At 44.7% G+C, this 18,109-nt stretch overlaps 2 protein-coding genes across 6 annotated transcripts in view; one reads left to right on the top strand and one right to left on the bottom strand.

The window, feature by feature from the left end:
• Positions 1-2,536, bottom strand: part of CDK12 (cyclin dependent kinase 12) — a 93,191-nt gene extending 90,655 nt beyond the window's left edge. For all 5 annotated transcript variants that reach the window (XR_013537543.1, XR_013537542.1, XM_078377845.1 and 2 more), the window contains exon 1: positions 351-2,536. Coding sequence is in view for 3 of the 5 variants with exons in the window: in XM_078377845.1 (XP_078233971.1) it covers positions 351-1,411 (1,061 nt within the window). In the remaining 2 variants the exon portion in view is untranslated. The remainder of the gene's footprint in view (positions 1-350) is intronic.
• A 1,538-nt stretch (positions 2,537-4,074) lies between these two features.
• The window catches only part of MED1 (mediator complex subunit 1), a 34,891-nt gene continuing 20,856 nt past the window's right edge, over positions 4,075-18,109 (top strand). The window contains exons 1-7 of the mRNA XM_020799257.3: positions 4,075-4,231; positions 8,517-8,626; positions 12,034-12,112; positions 13,468-13,522; positions 15,278-15,410; positions 16,169-16,197; positions 17,675-17,746. Of these exons, the coding sequence (XP_020654916.3) occupies positions 4,204-4,231; positions 8,517-8,626; positions 12,034-12,112; positions 13,468-13,522; positions 15,278-15,410; positions 16,169-16,197; positions 17,675-17,746 (506 nt within the window). The 5' untranslated portion in view covers positions 4,075-4,203. The remainder of the gene's footprint in view (positions 4,232-8,516; positions 8,627-12,033; positions 12,113-13,467; positions 13,523-15,277; positions 15,411-16,168; positions 16,198-17,674; positions 17,747-18,109) is intronic.

Here is an 18,109-nt window from a genome sequence, read left to right as displayed (position 1 = left end):
CTCCTTGCATCTATGATGGATGACAAGTGAATCTATACTATACATTTACTGTAAGCAGTTTTTGCTAAGCTAAATTAAAGTTCAGAGTGATATCTGAACTAGTTATCTTGCTGGCTAACTGGACTTGGTTGTTTTAAAGATATGAGTCCCCCAAAACAGCAAAATATGAATAATTACTTCAGCATCAGCTGTATGAAAAGAGAAGCAAATAAGTTTTATATTGAAAATGAACTCTGCTACTAAAAGTATGGTAGTTAGAATGATGACAGAGATCAGTGCCTTCAGTGACATTTAAATTTAAAAAGTGTCAGATATTTCTGATTAACTACACAAATTATCTATTCACATACCTGGATACAGGACTCCGGCTCAATGACCGTTTAGGAATAAAAGGACTGCTGGACCGCCTTCTGCTGGGTGGGCTGGGGGACCTTCCACTGTATGATCCACTTCCTCTCTCATAACTGGACGACCGTCTCCAGCTATATGGGCTGACTGACCGCTGTCTCCTACCGTAAGGACTGGGAGAGCGCATGCTGGATTGGTACGCAGCTGGTTCTTTGTATGGCGGGCTGTCTGATGGCCTTCGCGAGGACCCACCAGGACTTTTCTTGTAGGAATCATAATTGCTAGATGTGTGAGAGCGTGGAGGGCTGATGTCATAGTCCTGTGTGTAGGATGCTCCTGAAGGGCTGTCATCCTGTTTGGGGCTGACAGACCATTTCCGGTGAGGGCTCCTGGATTTTCGTTTTGGACTGTCCACTGATTTGTAGCTTTTGGGAGCATCTCTTTTCCGGTGACTTTTGCTGCGGTCCTTGTGTCCAGATTTTGCTTCCCGCTCTTTCCTGGACTTCTCCTTGTGCACTTTGGTTGACCGAGACTCCTTGCTGCTGCTTTTGAATGACTTTGATGAGTGGTCATCAGTCTCCTCATGCAGTCTTTTTGAGGACCCTGACACCCTGTCCTTAGCGGAACTCAACTTGCCTGAAGATTCTTGGTTCCTTTCCAGCCTTTTCTCCTTGTCTGCCACTTTACTTTTCATCAGCTCACGAATGCGCTTGTGCTGGTGATGACGATGCCTATGTAGTCGGTCGCTCCTCTCCGACATCCCTTTCCTCTCCTCATTCTCCCTGCGTTCTGGTTTGAGGACTGCTTCATCAGAGAAGGTGTCCGAGTCAGAGCTAATATCATCATACTCCACCAATGGTTTGATCATGCTGCCAAGCGATGCTCCTGCTTCTTGGGCCCCCAGCAGTGATTCTTTGGAATGCCTGGATTTGTGCCTTTTATGTTTGGAGAGTCGATGCCTCTCCTTACTATTTGAACTACTACTACTAGATGCTGTCTCTTGACACAAAGACCCCCCACCTCCTGCATCCTTCTTGCCCCCATGTCTCTCTGGGTTTGGCATTCCTTCTCCACTGTGCTTGAAAAGAGGGGGGAATTTTCCCAAACCCCAAAACCCTAGCAGTCAAAACACCCCCTCCCACAGCGGAAGGGGCTGTTTTCTCTTTCGATGAGTTTCTCCTACATTCAATCTATTTTTCTCTTTCCTTTGAGTCAGAAGTGTCTGGGTCTACAAAGCTGGCTAGAATAGCACTCAAAAAGTTGACCAAGCTGGAGATTAAAAAAAAAAAATCTAAACAGGGCCTCCTCAAAGCCTTTTAAATAGGACACGTACAACTCTGATCAGACAGTCTTCTGCCCCAAGTCTTAAAGGTAATATGAAAAGGGTGGGTTAAGGGCCTACTCCTCCCTTAACTCCAAATTTCAATTAATCCCTAGTTCCTGAAATTAATAACCCTAAGGGGCCAAATGAAGAGTCTATTATAATTTCAGACCCTACTGATAAACAGGCAAGTTGATGCAACTCTCCAAGCCCAAACAAAAAACAAAACAAGAGCCAAAAAGTTCTGGAAAGTGACCCCACTCCCTTCCACTTCTGATGTATGGGTTCCCTCAAAGCAGGAGGGGCCCCAAGTACTTAAGCAATGGTTTCCCGTGAGTCAGAGCTGCCTCTCCCCCTAACTCAATGCCTTGGGTTCCCACAGAAAGGAAAGCGGCAGCCGGATTGACTGAGTACCCCAACTCTCTTTTAAGTTCCTAAGGAAGCGGGGGAGCGGAATACACCTCCACCCGCCCCAAGGCCTGGGTCTTTCCGAATACGCCGGGAGGCCCCTGGTTAAAGCGAATTGGTTCTTTCTGAAGAACCCCCTCCCTCTTCCCTCGGCCCGGGACTCTAGCAGGGCCGCCAGACCGGGATCCCCATCCTTCACCTCTTACTTCCCTGAGCGAAACGGCGCCGCTTCCAGGTTGGGGGGAGGGGCGGGGGGAAAGGAAGGTAAGGAAAGTGAGGGGAAGAAGGTTAGCCACCAACTCTCGCGAGAACACGAAAAAATCGTCGCCGTCGTCCCGCTGGCCGCGGATGCCGTCGCTTTCTTTGCTACCGCTTGAGGAGGAGGAGGAGGAGGAAGGGGTTGCTTCCCCCAACTCCTCTATACCTGCTCCTGTTTCTCCAAATACCGCGAGAATACACACATGCACGTGCGTACGCGCGCTCTAGCTCGCGCAGGCGCTCACATATAAACGTCTTCCTGCGACGGTGACAGACAGCGAATGAAGGGGTTTCTTTTTCCTCTCTTGGTGGTTCTTTTACCACATGAGCCTGGCGGCCGTAATCTCGCGAGAAGGGGATTTCTGTTTGAACCAAACTATTTGACGGTGGGAATAGAGATCCGCTGTTTTTCAATGAAAGCCACGGAACCTCAAAGATATTTTTACAAACACGAGCAGAGAATTTGGCATACGTACTTTCCTGATGAAATTCCATTGAATCTTAACCGAAAGCAACTTTTTTTTTTTGGTCCTTCAGAAAAACTTTTATTCATTTCCCCCTTGGTAACACGAACCAACATTTTAGAAGAGGGAGCTGTGTTAGTTTGTGCAAGCATATCAGATCTTTTGTCCTTTAATTATTTTCCTTTGGGTTTTGCTTGATAATGTTTGTGGTATTTTATATTTTGGTAGTGGCTTAAGAATCCTTTACTAATATTTAATCCGCTGAGATGAGTATCAAACATCTTTTATTTCAGCTGTTTCCCTCTAGATCATTGTTCTATAATGTTTTGTCACAAGGATGGCAACTTTCAAATCCCGTGAAGAGTATCCAGATTTAAATTAATTTAAATCTATTTTCTGTGCATTGCCATTTCTGATATCCATTTTGTGTCAACTATTTTGTGCAGAGATTGTCCCATTCTATTAACTATCCGCTCTTATGTTCCATAGCCCAGGTTCCTTCCCAACTAACCGCTGCCACTTGTACGGAACAAGCTTCGATGGTAATGTTGGGGATTCTTAACTAATTACTATATCTGCAATACCACAAGGATTATGTTGTTTCTGCTGTTATCTACAGTCTACTTTTCCTTTACCCACCAACCGTTATCACTTTTTAGTTTCAAAGGAAAAATAACTGAATATCTAATCGGGGTCTTAAATCATTACTAGGTGTGAAATGGAACATCGACTCAAACAATTTGCAACTTGTCTCTTTATTTCGGAGCCATATATGTTTGCTATGTAATCTCTCATATCTCAGGAAGTGGACTTCATCCACGAAAGCTTGCATTAAAATACAGCAGTTAGATTTTGAGGCGCCAACGTCTCGTGTTTTTTCTCCTTTCTCATCTTTCAGCCATTGAATACTTAAAAACGCACTGGAACCATGCATGGGGAGAAACAGCTGCCTCTTCTATTTTTGCCACAAAACTTTACTGAAAACATCCCAGCGCACGTCAACAGAAGAGCGCTTATTCGCGTCGAGGGCTGAGCATTCGACCTTTAAAAGGGGTGTGTGGGGGGAAACAATGCGAAACCTCGCGAGAGTTCGCGGTGTTTTCGACGTTGGATTGGCTACCCTTCTCCGGCACTGAGATTTCTTCTCGTACGTTTCCTTTCCGCCTTGACATTTCCCCTACTCCAAATCCCGCGAGAAAGGCAGCAAAGTCTCGCGCCGTTGGAAGCGCGATGGCGGTTCCTGCGGAGTGGGCGCTCTGGCTTTTGGGCGCTGCTTTTGCCTGAGTCTCGTCGAAACCGGAGAGGGCCCCTCTGGTCGAGGCGGTTGTACTTCCCCCCCCGCCCCATGAGAGGAAGTGGAGCGGGGCGCCTGGCCCCTCTTCCGCCTTCCCACCCACCTGAGGGATGAAGGCAGCCCAGGGGCCCGCCGAAGGTGAGTTGCTGAGGGTTGGGAAGAGCTCCCGCAGGCGCTTCGGGAGCTTCCTCAGAACTTTGGCCTTCGTGTGAGGGATCCTCTGGAAAGCCCCGGAGGCTGGGATCGTCAGGATTGAGCCAAGGTTTGCGGGGAAGTCATGCTCGGTCTTTTGGTTCATTTTTCTCTCCGTAATATGTGGGGGAGTCTGTCGAATAAAAAAACTGGAGGAAAGGTGCCCCCTCGTTTAGAGGCCGCTGGCAAAGGGGGGCGGCTGGGTTACCATTGGTAACTCCCAGGGGTTATTGCTAGAGGTCATGGATCTGAAAGGAAGGCTGGGGGGGGGGGGCGCGCGCGCAGAGATGAGTAACTTCGCATTCCCGTCGTGCATTTTATAGCGGAAGTGAAGACCTGATATTAAAGGGTCCTCCCTCCCGCTTGAGGCTCTAATGTATGCTGGGTTATCTAACATCTGCGGGAAGTAGGATGGGATCAACACATACTTAATTTGAGATTGTGTGCCCCTTTCACCAGTACTTGTTTCTTTCGTTATATTTGAGGTGCAATACCTGGTGAGGACAGGTTTTAAGGATTTACAGTGCTGTTTGGCCAACATCCAAAATTTATAATTTAGCAATGTCGTTATTTTCTCCCTCCCCCACTAGTTGTAGACAAGGTGTTGACTTGGAACTTAATCAGGGTGGATGGTGAGCAGAGAGGACGGGGAAAGTTGCATGATCAAAAATGAATAATCTTAGGGTATGTTTCTGTTTCTGAGCAGTCCTAGATATAGCCTGAAATCTATTTATTTTATTTATATCCCGCCTATCTGGTCTTATGACCACTCTAGGCGGCTTCCAAATACATAAAAAAACATATAAATACAACAAAAAAGAAATTATTACATCAAATAACAAGTTCATCAAGATGGAAAAGGAAAAACAAAAAGTAAACAAAGAAGAGAAGATCAAATATTAACTGGAGGGAAGGCCTGCATAAACATCCAGGTTTTAAAATGATTTTTAAAGATACGCATCAAAGGGGCCGCACAAATCTCTGGAGGAAGGTTGTTCCAGAGGCAAGGAGCTACTGCTGAGAAGGCCCGGTTTCTTGTTTTTTCCTTCCAGGCCTCCCTCAGGGTCAAGCTTCTCATCCTCACCTCCTGACTCGCTCGGGTGATATGGGTAGATCTTGGTGGGAGATCTAATCACCTAATAGGGCTTAATCTGTTTTTTTTAAAATAAATAAATCTGTCTATGTTAATAATAATTGAATACTGTACCATCAAGTCAATTCTGATTTATGGCAATATGTAGAGTACTCAGGTGTAGTTTCTTATTTCCTTCTTTGGGGGATGTTATGGAACTGCAGTTTGCTCAAGGCTACTACAAGCTGGGAGGCATTGAACTCCCAAACTCTGGCTGCTCGGCCAAGTACCCAATTCACAGAGCTATCCAGCCAGCTTTTCATACATTAAAGAGAGCTAATTTTTAAGTAACTATTGTTATGTTATATCACGTTACTCCTAACTTTCATTGAAACTACAGTGGTGCCTCGTTTTAACGGCGATAATCCGTTCCAGGAAAATCGCTGTTAAGCGAAAACCGTAAAGCGAAAACAAAAAGCCCATTGAAACGCATTAAAAACCTTTCAGTGTGTTCCAATGGGCTTAAAACTCACAGTCCAGCGAAGATCCTCCGTATGGCGGCTATTTTCGCTGCCTGTATAGCAAGGAATCCGTCCTTAAACACAGCAGGGAGCCATTTTATTTACTTGGTGGCCATTTTGAAACCACTGATCAGCTGTTGAAAAATCATCGTTTTGCGAAGAATCGGTTCCCGAAGCAGGGAACCGATCATCGCAAAGCAAAATTCCCCCATTTAAACAATCGTTTTGCCATCACAATTGCAATCGCAAAAAGATCGTCATAAAGTGGATTTGTCGTAATGTGGGGCAATAGTAAAGCGAGGCACCACTGTAATAGGCTTTTCAAGGTGTGTGAGATGCTGAAAGTCAATTACTATTGCCCCACAAATAGTGAATTTCTGTGACTGAATTGGGATTGTAGCCAGAGTGCTTTCTGATATCAGTGACATCTCACCAACTCCAGTGTACGTTTAGAATTAGCTAAAACTGAAATAAGCTAATGGTTCCCACCCTTGAATAACCCAGATATTCTTGGACTGCAGTTCCCAGAAACATTCACCACTAACTGCTGCCCAGGGGTTTTTTGGAATTGCAGTCCAAGAACTCCTGGATTACTCAAGGTTGGGGACCACTAAAGTAAGTGGTATTTGTCCATAAGAACAAAACAAAATCTATAGATCTATACTTTTTTAAAAATTGGGATTGATTAACTCCTGCGTTGAACATGCAAGATTCTTTTGTTAGGCTGGGTGATAGCAAAAAGAGGGTGCAGTGGAAGAGGAATAATGAAGGTTCCAAAATTTAGCTGGATGGTGATAGCAGTTAAAGTCAGTCACAAGATGAAGATTGTAGAGTCACTGGTGAGTCATTTGAAACCTGCAAATTTATGAGTGCTTATGTGATCTCCATTTTGGGGCTGAGTTTAATGAAAGTCATCATGGCTACGACATCTGTAATTTATTTAAAATTTGTTTTTAGTATCACTTCTTTTAACATTGTGAGCCACCTTGGGTTCCCTCACACAGGGAACAATGGTCTACAAATGATACAAAATAGGCAAACAAACATTTGCTTTAATACAGTATTTGGATTTCTTGCATCCCTCTTTTTGTTTTGTTTTCAATTGTAATCTTCAAGGGAATGAGATTGATGGAAAGAAGCAGGGTAGTGATCTCCACTCACAGGTACCTACATGTTGCTGCATTTTTGTTTCCAGTAACAGAAGGAAACAAATGGTTTGTTGCTAGTTTCTTCACAAACCTTTGACTTAGTATGTGTGATAATGTTCAGTTTGTTTTCAAAATTTTAATAAGACCAGTATATTTGTTTATCTGAAAATCTCTTTTATAAGAATATTTCACTTTCAGGGATTGGATATTTGTTTTTTATTTAAATTTTTATTTATTTAAAATATTTTTACCTGCCTTTCTCATTAAAAGGACACAAGGTGGCTACACCTTTTAAATATCAAATGTAATCACACTGTCTTTAACACTATAAATATAGATCTTAGCATATTACCAATTTAGGGCCAGTCTATGTACTCAAAGATAGGATACTGTGCTTGATTTGTGCATAGTCCCATAGCAGCAGCCAGAGAATAAGTTATTAGGGTAAAGAAATAAGATAGGTCACTATGTATAAATAATTGGCCATTCCAAACTAAGATACTCATGTAAATGTTCCTTCAGTACTATTTTTAAACTGTTGATGCAATAATCCACCCATGACTGTTAGCTGACTTGTCTTCTATTTTTGCCCCATTTTGAGTTGGTTTCTATTATTCCCATTTACACTTGAGAACTGAAGAAGTGAATTAAGTCTGTGCATTTAATCTTTAAAGCATCTCAATACTTTTTACAATTGCAACAGTAAAATAACACTGCCCCTCCTCCATTTCTTGGCTATTGGAAAGCTATCTTCTTGTTGCTTTTAATTGAATCAGCCTCATAGAATTTAAGGACAGATACATAACCCTCTTTATTATAGACATTTGGTAATACTAGGCCCATTATTTAGTAGTGGCCATTATTAGCCATGATACCTGCATTGAACCTCTTGCACAGACAGCAAATATTGAGCACCAGACAGAGGTTAGCTACAGGAGGCAGCTATTGCTATATGAAGGGTTTGTGAGCTTCTGAGAGATATCTGACCGGACAGTGCTATGCCTGATCCAGCAAGGCTATTCTTAACCTTTTTAAAAAGTCTTATCAACCTTGCAGTCAGAGCAGTTTGCTGCAGGCAAAAGATTTGTATGCTTGCAAACCCATAGAACTGTATTACCCTTGCTTGGATTTGATTTCTCCCCAGATTGGAGCCAGTCCACTGCTAGCCTGTGAAATGTCACTTTAAATGAAGATAGAGCTGATGTTAGATTTAGTCAGTGCTTCGCTTTCTGATGTAGTCTTCCTACAGGCCTATCTTTTGTCTCCGAGATTGGTGACCTATTTTTCATGATAATACCATTTCTAATTAGCTATATAAATCATGTAAATTGCTGTTTCCAAAAAAAGTTAAACCAGTCCCACAGAATTTATATTTAACCATGGGGAGCTCATGTTCTACCATTGGCATCTTCTGGTGGATTACCTAGCATTAAAACTTTCAAAGAATGCTGGACTACTCACTAAAGATGGTGTTGTGATTTCATTTACAGATTCAGAGAAATTGAACAAGATGAATTCACTCCTGGAAAGGCTTCATGTCAAATTTAATCCCAATAGTAGACCTTGGACAGAGACCATGAAACTTGTCCGACAAGTTATGGTGAGGAGATTTTGTACTTAGTTCTTCGTAGCTCTTAGGCCAGCATCATACAGTTTTTATTTACAGCAGTGACTAATGGCAAGTGGAAACTTCTGGGGACTGGGTAAAATCCTCTAATGTGCTGCTAAAATAACAGTTACCAAGATTTTAGGATACAGTGATGCCTCGCTTAACGAGCGCCTCGGATAACGACGAATCTGCATAGCGGCGTGTTTTAAGTGATCGCAAAAGCGATCGCATTGCGATGTTTCTAATAGCAAAAAATCGCTTTGTGATATCGGTAAACGTTTCGCTTAACGATTTTCGCATAGCGATGTTTTTTAACAGCTGATCGGCGGTTCCAAAATGGCCGCCGGGTAAAGGAAATGGCCGCCCACTGTGTTTTCACGCCCATTCCTCACTTAATGGGCAGCGAAAATGGCGGCCGCATGGAGGATCTTCGCATTAAGGTGAGTTTTTTGCCCATAGGAACGCATTAAACGTCCACATAGCAACGATTTTTTCGGAACAGATTATCGTCGCTATGCGGGGCACCACTGTATATTGTTTTACACAAATTTTGGTGCAATTTTTCCAGAACTTGCAAAAGATTCTGGGTTGCATTCTAGTGTGCATTATCCATTAATGTAGTACTGCTGAGGCCTGTCCACTTTTGTTATGTTACCTGTAAATTGGAAATGCACCTGATACAGTATTGCAGCTAATTACTACTTGTACAGCAAAGCTAGAGTTTTTTAATTGCTTTATTTTGAAAAGTTATAGCTCATAGGTGTATAGAAAGTGCTTTTTAAATTAAGCTAATCTTTGACTAACATTTCATTTCTGAATACAGGAGGAACAATTCGTAGTGAGCTCTGTTGGTCTTCAGAATACAGTGGTGCCTCGCTTAACGAGTGCCCCGTATAACGAAAAAATCGCATAACGATGGCTTCGTTGCCATCGCTTTTGCGATCGCACAACGATCTTGCCTATGGGGAAAAATCGCTTTGCGATTTTTCCCCATAGGCACCATTTTCCCCCAGCTGAGCGGCGGGAGCTTTGAAGCCCCGCTGCTCAGCTGGGGGAAAATGTCGGCAGTGGGCTGTGGCCTCGGAAGGACCCCGAAGCCACCGTCCCCTGCCGACAATTCCCTTCCGAGCTCCGGGGACAGGCTGGGGGGTGGACCGGGGAGCTTGAAGCCTCTCCGCGCCGCCTACCCCCGCTGTTCCCGGACTTCTGGAAGTCCGGGAACAGCCTGGGTAAGCAGCGCGGAGAGGCTTCAAGCTTCCCGATCCACCCTCCAGCCTGTCCCCGCCGCTTAAAGCCTCCTTGCGCCGCCTACCCAGCCCGTTCTCGGACACCTAGGTGTCCGAGAACGGGCTGGGTAGGCGGCGGGGAAGGCTACCGGCATCGGGGACAGGCTGGGGGGGTGCACCGGGGAGCTTGAAGCCTCTCCGCGCCGCCTACCCCCACCGGGAACGAGGAGGCTTTAAGCGGCGGGGACAGGCTGGAGGGTGGATCGGGAAGCTTGAAGCCTCCCAGCGCTGCTTACCCCCGCCGTTCCCGGACTTCCAGAAGTCCGGGAACGGCGGGGGTAGGCCGCGCGGAGAGGCTTCAAGCTCCCCGGTGCACCCCCCAGCCTGTCCCCGATGCCGGTAGCCTTCCCCGCCGCCTACCCAGCCCGTCCTCGGACACCTAGGTGTCCGAGAACGGGCTGGGTAGGCGGCGCAAGGAGGCTTTAAGCGGCGGGGACAGGCTGGAGGGTGGATCGGGAAGCTTGAAGCCTTCCCGCGCTGCTTACCCCCGCCGTTCCCGGACTTCCAGAAGTCCGGGAACGGCGGGGGTAGGCGGCGCGGAGAGGCTTCAAGCTCCCCGGTGCACCCCCCAGCCTGTCCCCGATGCCGGTAGCCTTCCCCGCCGCCTACCCAGCCCGTTCTCGGACACCTAGGTGTCCGAGAACGGGCTGGGTAGGCGCCGCAAGGAGGCTTTAAGCGGCGGGGACAGGCTGGAGGGTGGATCGGGAAGCTTGAAGCCTTCCCGCGCTGCTTACCCCCGCCGTTCCCGGACTTCCAGAAGTCCGGGAACGGCGGGGGTAGGCGGCGCGGAGAGGCTTCAAGCTCCCCGGTGCACCCCCCAGCCTGTCCCCGATGCCGGTAGCCTTCCCCGCCGCCTACCCAGCCCGTCCTCGGACACCTAGGTGTCCGAGAACGGGCTGGGTAGGCGGCGCAAGGAGGCTTTAAGCGGCGGGGACAGGCTGGAGGGTGGATCGGGAAGCTTGAAGCCTTCCCGCGCTGCTTACCCCCCGCCGTTCCCGGACTTCCAGAAGTCCGGGAACGGCGGGGGTAGGCGGCGCGGAGAGGCTTCAAGCTCCCCGGTGCACCCCCCAGCCTGTCCCCGATGCCGGTAGCCTTCCCCGCCGCCTACCCAGCCCGTTCTCGGACACCTAGGTGTCCGAGAACGGGCTGGGTAGGCGCCGCAAGGAGGCTTTAAGCGGCGGGGACAGGCTGGAGGGTGGATCGGGAAGCTTGAAGCCTTCCCGCGCTGCTTACCCCCGCCGTTCCCGGACTTCCAGAAGTCCGGGAACGGCGGGGGTAGGCGGCGCGGAGAGGCTTCAAGCTCCCCGGTGCACCCCCCAGCCTGTCCCCGATGCCGGTAGCCTTCCCCGCCGCCTACCCAGCCCGTTCTCGGACACCTAGGTGTCCGAGAACGGGCTGGGTAGGCGCCGCAAGGAGGCTTTAAGCGGCGGGGACAGGCTGGAGGGTGGATCGGGAAGCTTGAAGCCTCCCAGCGCTGCTTACCCAGGTCGTTCCCGGACTTCCAGAAGTCCGGGAACGACCTGGGTAGGCGGCACGGAGAGGCTTCAAGCTCCCCGATCCACCCCCCAGCCTGTCCCCGCCGCTTAAAGGGTAACCGCAGCGGCTACCCCAGCCATGGCCGGACTCTAGGGAGTCCAGCCATGGCTGAGGTAGCCACCATGGGTCAGATCCAAGCCGCGGGGGGAGGGAAAAAACCGGATAATCCGTTCCAGTTGGAACGGATTAACCGGTTTTCAATGCATTTCTATGGGAAATGGTGCTTCCCATAACGATGTTTTCACATAACGTTTTTTTTTCTGGAACCAATTAACATCGTTATGCGAGGCACCACTGTATTCTGACCTGCTTGAAAATATTTGTTTGCAATCTAAGGGACATTGCTTTGCTGTCTTTTGTCTGATAAATGTAGCTCATTTCCATAGTCTAGTTTTTATGATGCACAAGGCCAGCATCATATAGTTTTCATTTACAGTAGTAACTGAGTGCAAGTGGAAACTTCTGGGAATGCAGGTGAATGTGCTGATTTCTCAGCTTTTGTTTCTGTTTCACAGCATCACTGATGTTAACATGAAATACTCTATTTTTTTTCTCCCTTGTTCCTTTTGAACACAGGAAAAACGAGTTGTAATGAACTCTGGAGGTCACCAGAATCTTGTCAGCTGCTTGGAAACATTACAGAAGGCCTTGAAAGGTTGGTAAGAGCTTCAGAAATATAAGAGCTACATGTGCTAAAGAAAACTGGCTGGAAGGGTGAGCATTAGGATTCCCAAAAGAATTGGATGCATGAAATTGTTACATTTGACACTCAAAAGCAGAGGTCCCCAAGCCCCAGTCTGCAGCTGAGTGCCGGTCCATGGCCTGAGCCAGACTGGGCTTCACAGACAGACCTCCCGGCTCCCCTGCACACACTCACCCCCGCACGGCCTGTTTGCACCTGCGTGCATACCCCAGCATGCCCATGTGAGTGTCTGCACAAGTGTCGCACTGCCATTTGCACATGTGCACATGCAACCACCATGTCACCATTTGTACATGCGCATGGGTGCTTGCACGTGAGAGAGCACGCTCATTCACACATGCACACAAGTGCAGGAGGGTCCCGCCTTCCCCAGCTGGTCCGCAGGAAGGTTGGGGACCCCTGCTCTAAAGAACTTTTATTTTGAAACATATTTACAGTGATTTGCCAATAAATGTCACAAGTACTCATTGGCTGAAATCCTGTTGCTTAGCATGGTAAGATGCAACTGGAATAGGCCATTCAGTCATAAGACATATGGAGGAGTTAGCTCACCAAATACCCACTGATTCAGTGGACCTACTCTAGTTGTGATGTATTATGCTGTGCCACAGGATTTCATCCATAGTAAAATCATTCCTGGGGGTGGGGATAAGTTTTGATAATTAAAGATTTCCTCTTTATGTCCCTCGGCCAACATGGGTTCCTGACAATGAAAGGGATTACAACTCATAGGAGCTTTGAGATGAAAAGGAGAAATATATTTTTTAAAAAAATTTGCTCTAGCTGATGATATCAGCTTTAAGTCACAGAACTTATATGAATAGGAGTTCAGCCACTGAAGCCTCTGAGGGGTGTAACTGGTTGTTTGAGGCTCAGATTTTTGAGAGTATTAGGTTAGAGGCAAAGGTGTTGGATATGGCCCCTCACTACCTATTGAATTTGCCTGTCCCTGCTTTAAATACAGAATTTTGAAATTAGGATATCTAGGAGGCCCTCAGCAGAGATGTTCACTTTGAAACAATAAAAAATTATAGATTAGCTGATGTTATAGACCTGCATCAGCTAATCTCCGATTAGCCCACCTTGTCCCATGTATACAATAGCAGTCATGTAACTGATCTCTTACAAAAGGTGCCTCACAAATTAGCTGCATCTATTTGAGTAATTCCCCTTGCATTGATAGTAATTTGAACAACATGCTCACTTTATGCCTAAAGGCAGCCTTGGGAGTTATTATCATCAAATGTGGTGAAATATGAGTACGTTTTCATTCATATTGGGATTTAAACAAGTTGTCTTCCTTCTAGTGACATCTCTGCCTGCCATGACAGATCGCTTGGAGTCCATTGCTAGGCAAAATGGGTGAGTCTTGTGTCATTCACAGATGCTTTCCAATTAAAGTGTCATTCTAGTCTCATTCGTAGTTTGATTTGTTGGAAGATGCGCACAATCCTCTTAAGTACTGAATTACAATTTCAGACCACTTTCAAGAACCTTAATTTACTTTAAAAGGTAAAGGTTCCTCTCAACACTTTGTCCAGTTGTGTCTGATTCTAGGCTGCGTTGCTCCTCTCTGTTTCCAACCCATAGAGCTAGCGTTTGTCCGCAGACAATCCTCCATCGTCACGTGGCCAGCATGACTAGACACAGAACACCGTTTACCTTCCCACCAAGGTGGTACCTATTTATCTACTTGCATTTTTGCATGCTTTTGAACCACTAGGTCGGCGGGAGCTGGGAAAGCGACGGGGGCTCACTCCGTCACGTGGATTCGATCTTACGACTGCAGGTCTTCTGACCTTGCAGCACAGAGGCTTCAGTGGTTCAACCTGTAGCGCCACCACATCCCTTAATTTACTTAAGCTATACATTAAAAATTCTCAAGCTAACAGATTTGGGGAGCCAGTCTTGTTTCTCCTGTGGTATATTGATTGGCTTAATTGCTTAAGTTTATAAGGACTTTGCTTCTCCCAGCTTGGAATCCATTGTGGTCTGGATTGCTTTGACTGTTATTTGAAGAGGCAGTTTTTTATTCTTTTTAGGTAGGGTGAAGGACAGACCTTTGGTCTTTTGTGACTCTAGCTATAATAATGCTGATAATGTAACATTTAAAGAGCCAGTTAAATGCTTGTTTTGTATTTCAAAATATGAAGTTCTGTTTAAAAAAAGGTTAAATTTATTTCTTCTACCTTGTTTAATATCAAGACAATCAATTGCTTTTAAGTAATTATTGCTATTTAGGTTTGAAACTAAGAATGAAGATGATCTTCCTGATTCAACATTAGATCTCATATTACCTGAACATAAATCTTTCCCCCCAGCTTGTGTTGTTTCCATAACTTATGTTTAAAGACTAACTGATTCTACAACCAACTATATTTTAATATATTTTTGTTAATTGACTAAGCCTGTTTTGAAAAGCTAATGTGCTTATGACTGTTGCTAAAAACCATTGTTTGATGGACATAGGAAATAGATTCTATCTTATTTCACAGCCAGGGAGTAAGGATAGGGTAGAAAAGAAAGAGAGAGGGAGGACAAAAGAGTGCTCTAGAGTCTACTACATAAGGATCTTTTTCTGTTTTTGTGAATTAGACTGAAGGATAACATGAAGCTTACTCACCAAATCCCCACTGATTCAACGGGCCTACCTTCGGGCACCTTAGGGTTAAGCAACGGAATTTCAGCCATTGGATTGGATTCAGATTAAGTTAGGTCAGGGGTCTCAAACTCAATTTACTTGGGGGCCGCTAGAGGCAGAGTCTGGATGAGGCTGGGCCACATCAGATTTTCCACCAAGTGGAACGAGTCCAAGGAAGCGCCCAGGAGTTTTATTAGCCCGGCTGGGGCTCCGAGGAGGAGGGGCATGCGAGCTCTCGTTGCCAGCCAAGACCTCCTCTGGCTCCTTCTTCACTACTACCAGCAGCAGCAGGACAAAGAATTGATTTTCATGGGAACAAAGTGAACTAACAATCTGAATTCATCCCTTTCATAGACACCTTCTGCTTCCAGGAGAGGCCAAGATAGAGTTACATATACATAAAATACTCTGTGCTGATTGGTGATATTTCATAACTTTTTTCAAATCTAACTAGCTTTTTTGTTTGTTTTTATTAGCCTTGGATCTCATCTTAGTGCTAATGGCACTGAATGCTACATAACGTCAGACATGTTCTATGTGGAGGTCCACTTGGATCCTACAGGCCAGCTATGTGATGTTAAGGTGGCACATCATGGAGAAAACCCTGTGGTATGTAGAATATGCAGGACACATTTATAACTGCCACTTTCTGTCTTTAGAAACGTTTTAAAATGTTTTTTAAATGGCCTGGCTTCTTGAAAGGAAATGGGGCAAGTTGCAGTATGTACCATGGACCCCTGCCTTTGAGGGCATACTCAAATCCATCTGTGTTAGGATACTCTTATCTGTACTAATATCTACATTTAATTTTCTAATCCCTCAGAATGAAAGTTATCTCTTCAAGCAATTCCCTTGACCTTCTCTTGGCCACATTCTTTACAGTGTTGCAAAACCTAGGCAAGCATTTTCCATCTTTTAATAAAGGTTTATGGATACATAGCAGAGAGAAAAGTCTTTGCTTCCAGTGACTAAATATAAGGATACTGTAGTTTCCTCATCAGTTGGTATCACTGCTTGTTTTCTTTGGGCATGTGTTCTGTTTTCTTGTCCAAGTAATATATTAGTTTGTTCTTAAATATACCCTTCTCCTTCAAAATGCTTGCAATTGGCCCATTCTCTTTATGTTGCTGTGTGATAATCCAGAAACAGAGTGATGTTTCCCGCTCCAGGAAGCAGGTGGTCAGCTTCCTTTCTGCTCTCTTATCCAGAAACCATGTAGGGTTCTGTGGGTAAACATGTGATCAAGGGGGCCAGAGTTTCTACCTGCATTAAGCTGGCATTCACTATCATCATGTATAAACAATAGTGTGCTGGATAATCATAACAGCTGCAAATGAATTTGAGATAGCATCCTTTTTTCTTTGTAGAGTTGCCCAGAGCTGGTACAGCATCTAAGGTGAGTACTGGTATTCATGGATAAAATGATAAAATTATGAGCATATAACTCTCAGCTGATTTCAACAGCTAAGTAGGGTAATATCTACTTAGTACTTTAATGGGAGACCAGCAGGGAACAACAGGGGCCCAGGTAGGGCAGGGAAAGAATCTTGTTTTAAACTCTGACAGGGCATAGTACAGAACCAAATAGACTGGGCAGCATCCTATTCTATGTTCCATTGATGTTTGCATCCCTCTTTCCCATACTAAGAAACAATTCCGTTATATGGTTCTAGTTTTCCACACATTGCTAGCCATAATTTTCCTGCAGAGGTGGAGGACATCCATATATGCTTTGATCCTTCCTCTTGCTCTTATATGCAAAAGCATTTAAAAATCACTTTCTTATAAAATTATATATAGCTTTTTCAATTTGTATTTCTTTTCTTAATCTGCTTTATAGTTTATACTGGAATATAAAAGTGTAGATCTAGTATTAATCACTAGATTTTCAATGTGTTGATATTGAATGGTTCTGTCTAGAGTTTTGAAAAGTTTCATGTTTTCTGCTTTTTAAACAATTTAAAATTGACAATATTTGCAAAGCTTCCCAGAGTTCTAGGGATAGGTTATTAAATTCTAATGAAATACTGTAGCCCTTCCCCCATATGGAGCTTCCCTGGTCTGGTTGTAAATCTTACTGAGCCTGTCAAGACTAGCCCAAACAGGTTACCATAAACCCATCTGAGGTTTTTTTTTTCAGAACTCAAATTTCAACCAAGTGATATTTATTCTTTCTCTGGAATTTTATGAAGAAAGGCAGTCTAGAAGAATCAGATAATTTCTCCCATGTCAGAAAGCAGAGCTTAAAATGTTACAATAACTAAAAATTGTAGGTGACCTACCTCAAATTACTCCTTTTTTTAAAAGTTAAGGAACATGACTGTTAAGAGGGTGCAAAGATAATTTGGTTTTGGCCATGAGAGTCATATAGGAAGGGATCCCCCCAGTCAGAGAGCTCCAAGAAAATCTGGAACAGTGCAGAGAAGATATGTGCAGAGAAGATATATGGTCTCAGTGCAGAGACCTTTGGGTAGTGTGGGCGGCATATAAATTAAATAAATAAATAATAAAATAAATATGGCCTTCCAGATTTTGTCAGGCTGTAATTCCCATCAGCCCATGCTGATATAGTCAATGTTGAGGGATGAATTGCAGTTGGACATAATGTGGATGGCCATATATTCCTCATCCTGATCTAAGCAGACACCCAGCTAATCTAATAAGTCCCAGAGAACTCCTGAGAAGGTATAGCACTGCAGCTGAACAACATGGGCCATAATATAAAAACAAGAATACTGAAAAGAAAGGTTAGGATCTTTTAATGTCAAAAATGACTGTTTCCTCCTATACGTTCGTGGATCTAATTTGTAGAAAGTTAATGTCTCTGATCTGTGTAATAAATGCAAGTTTTCAGGATTTTTCTTTTCTTCTAGAGAGAGAAACTTTGATGAATTTTCTAAGCACCTTAAGGGTCTCGTGAATTTGTATAAACTGCCAGGTGACAAGTAAGCATTGTGTTTTTTTCATATTTTCTGTGATTGGAAAGTCTCCTAGAACCTGATCAAATATTTGTTAAAGTTTTGTATACAAAATGAGCTGCTCATCTGCATGTTGTCCTGCTTTTTCCTGTTTCACCTGCATCGCTCCTTTCTTTTCCTTCATTGCCACATTATGTTCTTGACTCCTTTGACTTTCAAAAGGAAAGCATTCTTCAGTAAGCAAGAGTTATTGTCAAAACTGTAACAATACTCAAGGACTAAAGTCATATTTTTAACAAAATAGAAATGGAAGTGTTCAAAATTCCACAAGCATGGGTCCTATGCAGTGGTGCCTCGCTTAACGGGCGCCTCGTTTAACGACGAAATCAC

Source organism: Pogona vitticeps, chromosome 6 (assembly GCF_051106095.1).
Source record: "Pogona vitticeps strain Pit_001003342236 chromosome 6, PviZW2.1, whole genome shotgun sequence".
Classification (NCBI taxonomy): domain Eukaryota; kingdom Metazoa; phylum Chordata; class Lepidosauria; order Squamata; family Agamidae; genus Pogona; species Pogona vitticeps.
The sequence above is the reverse complement of the archived record's forward strand: the minus strand, read 5'-3'. Positions and strand labels throughout refer to the sequence as shown.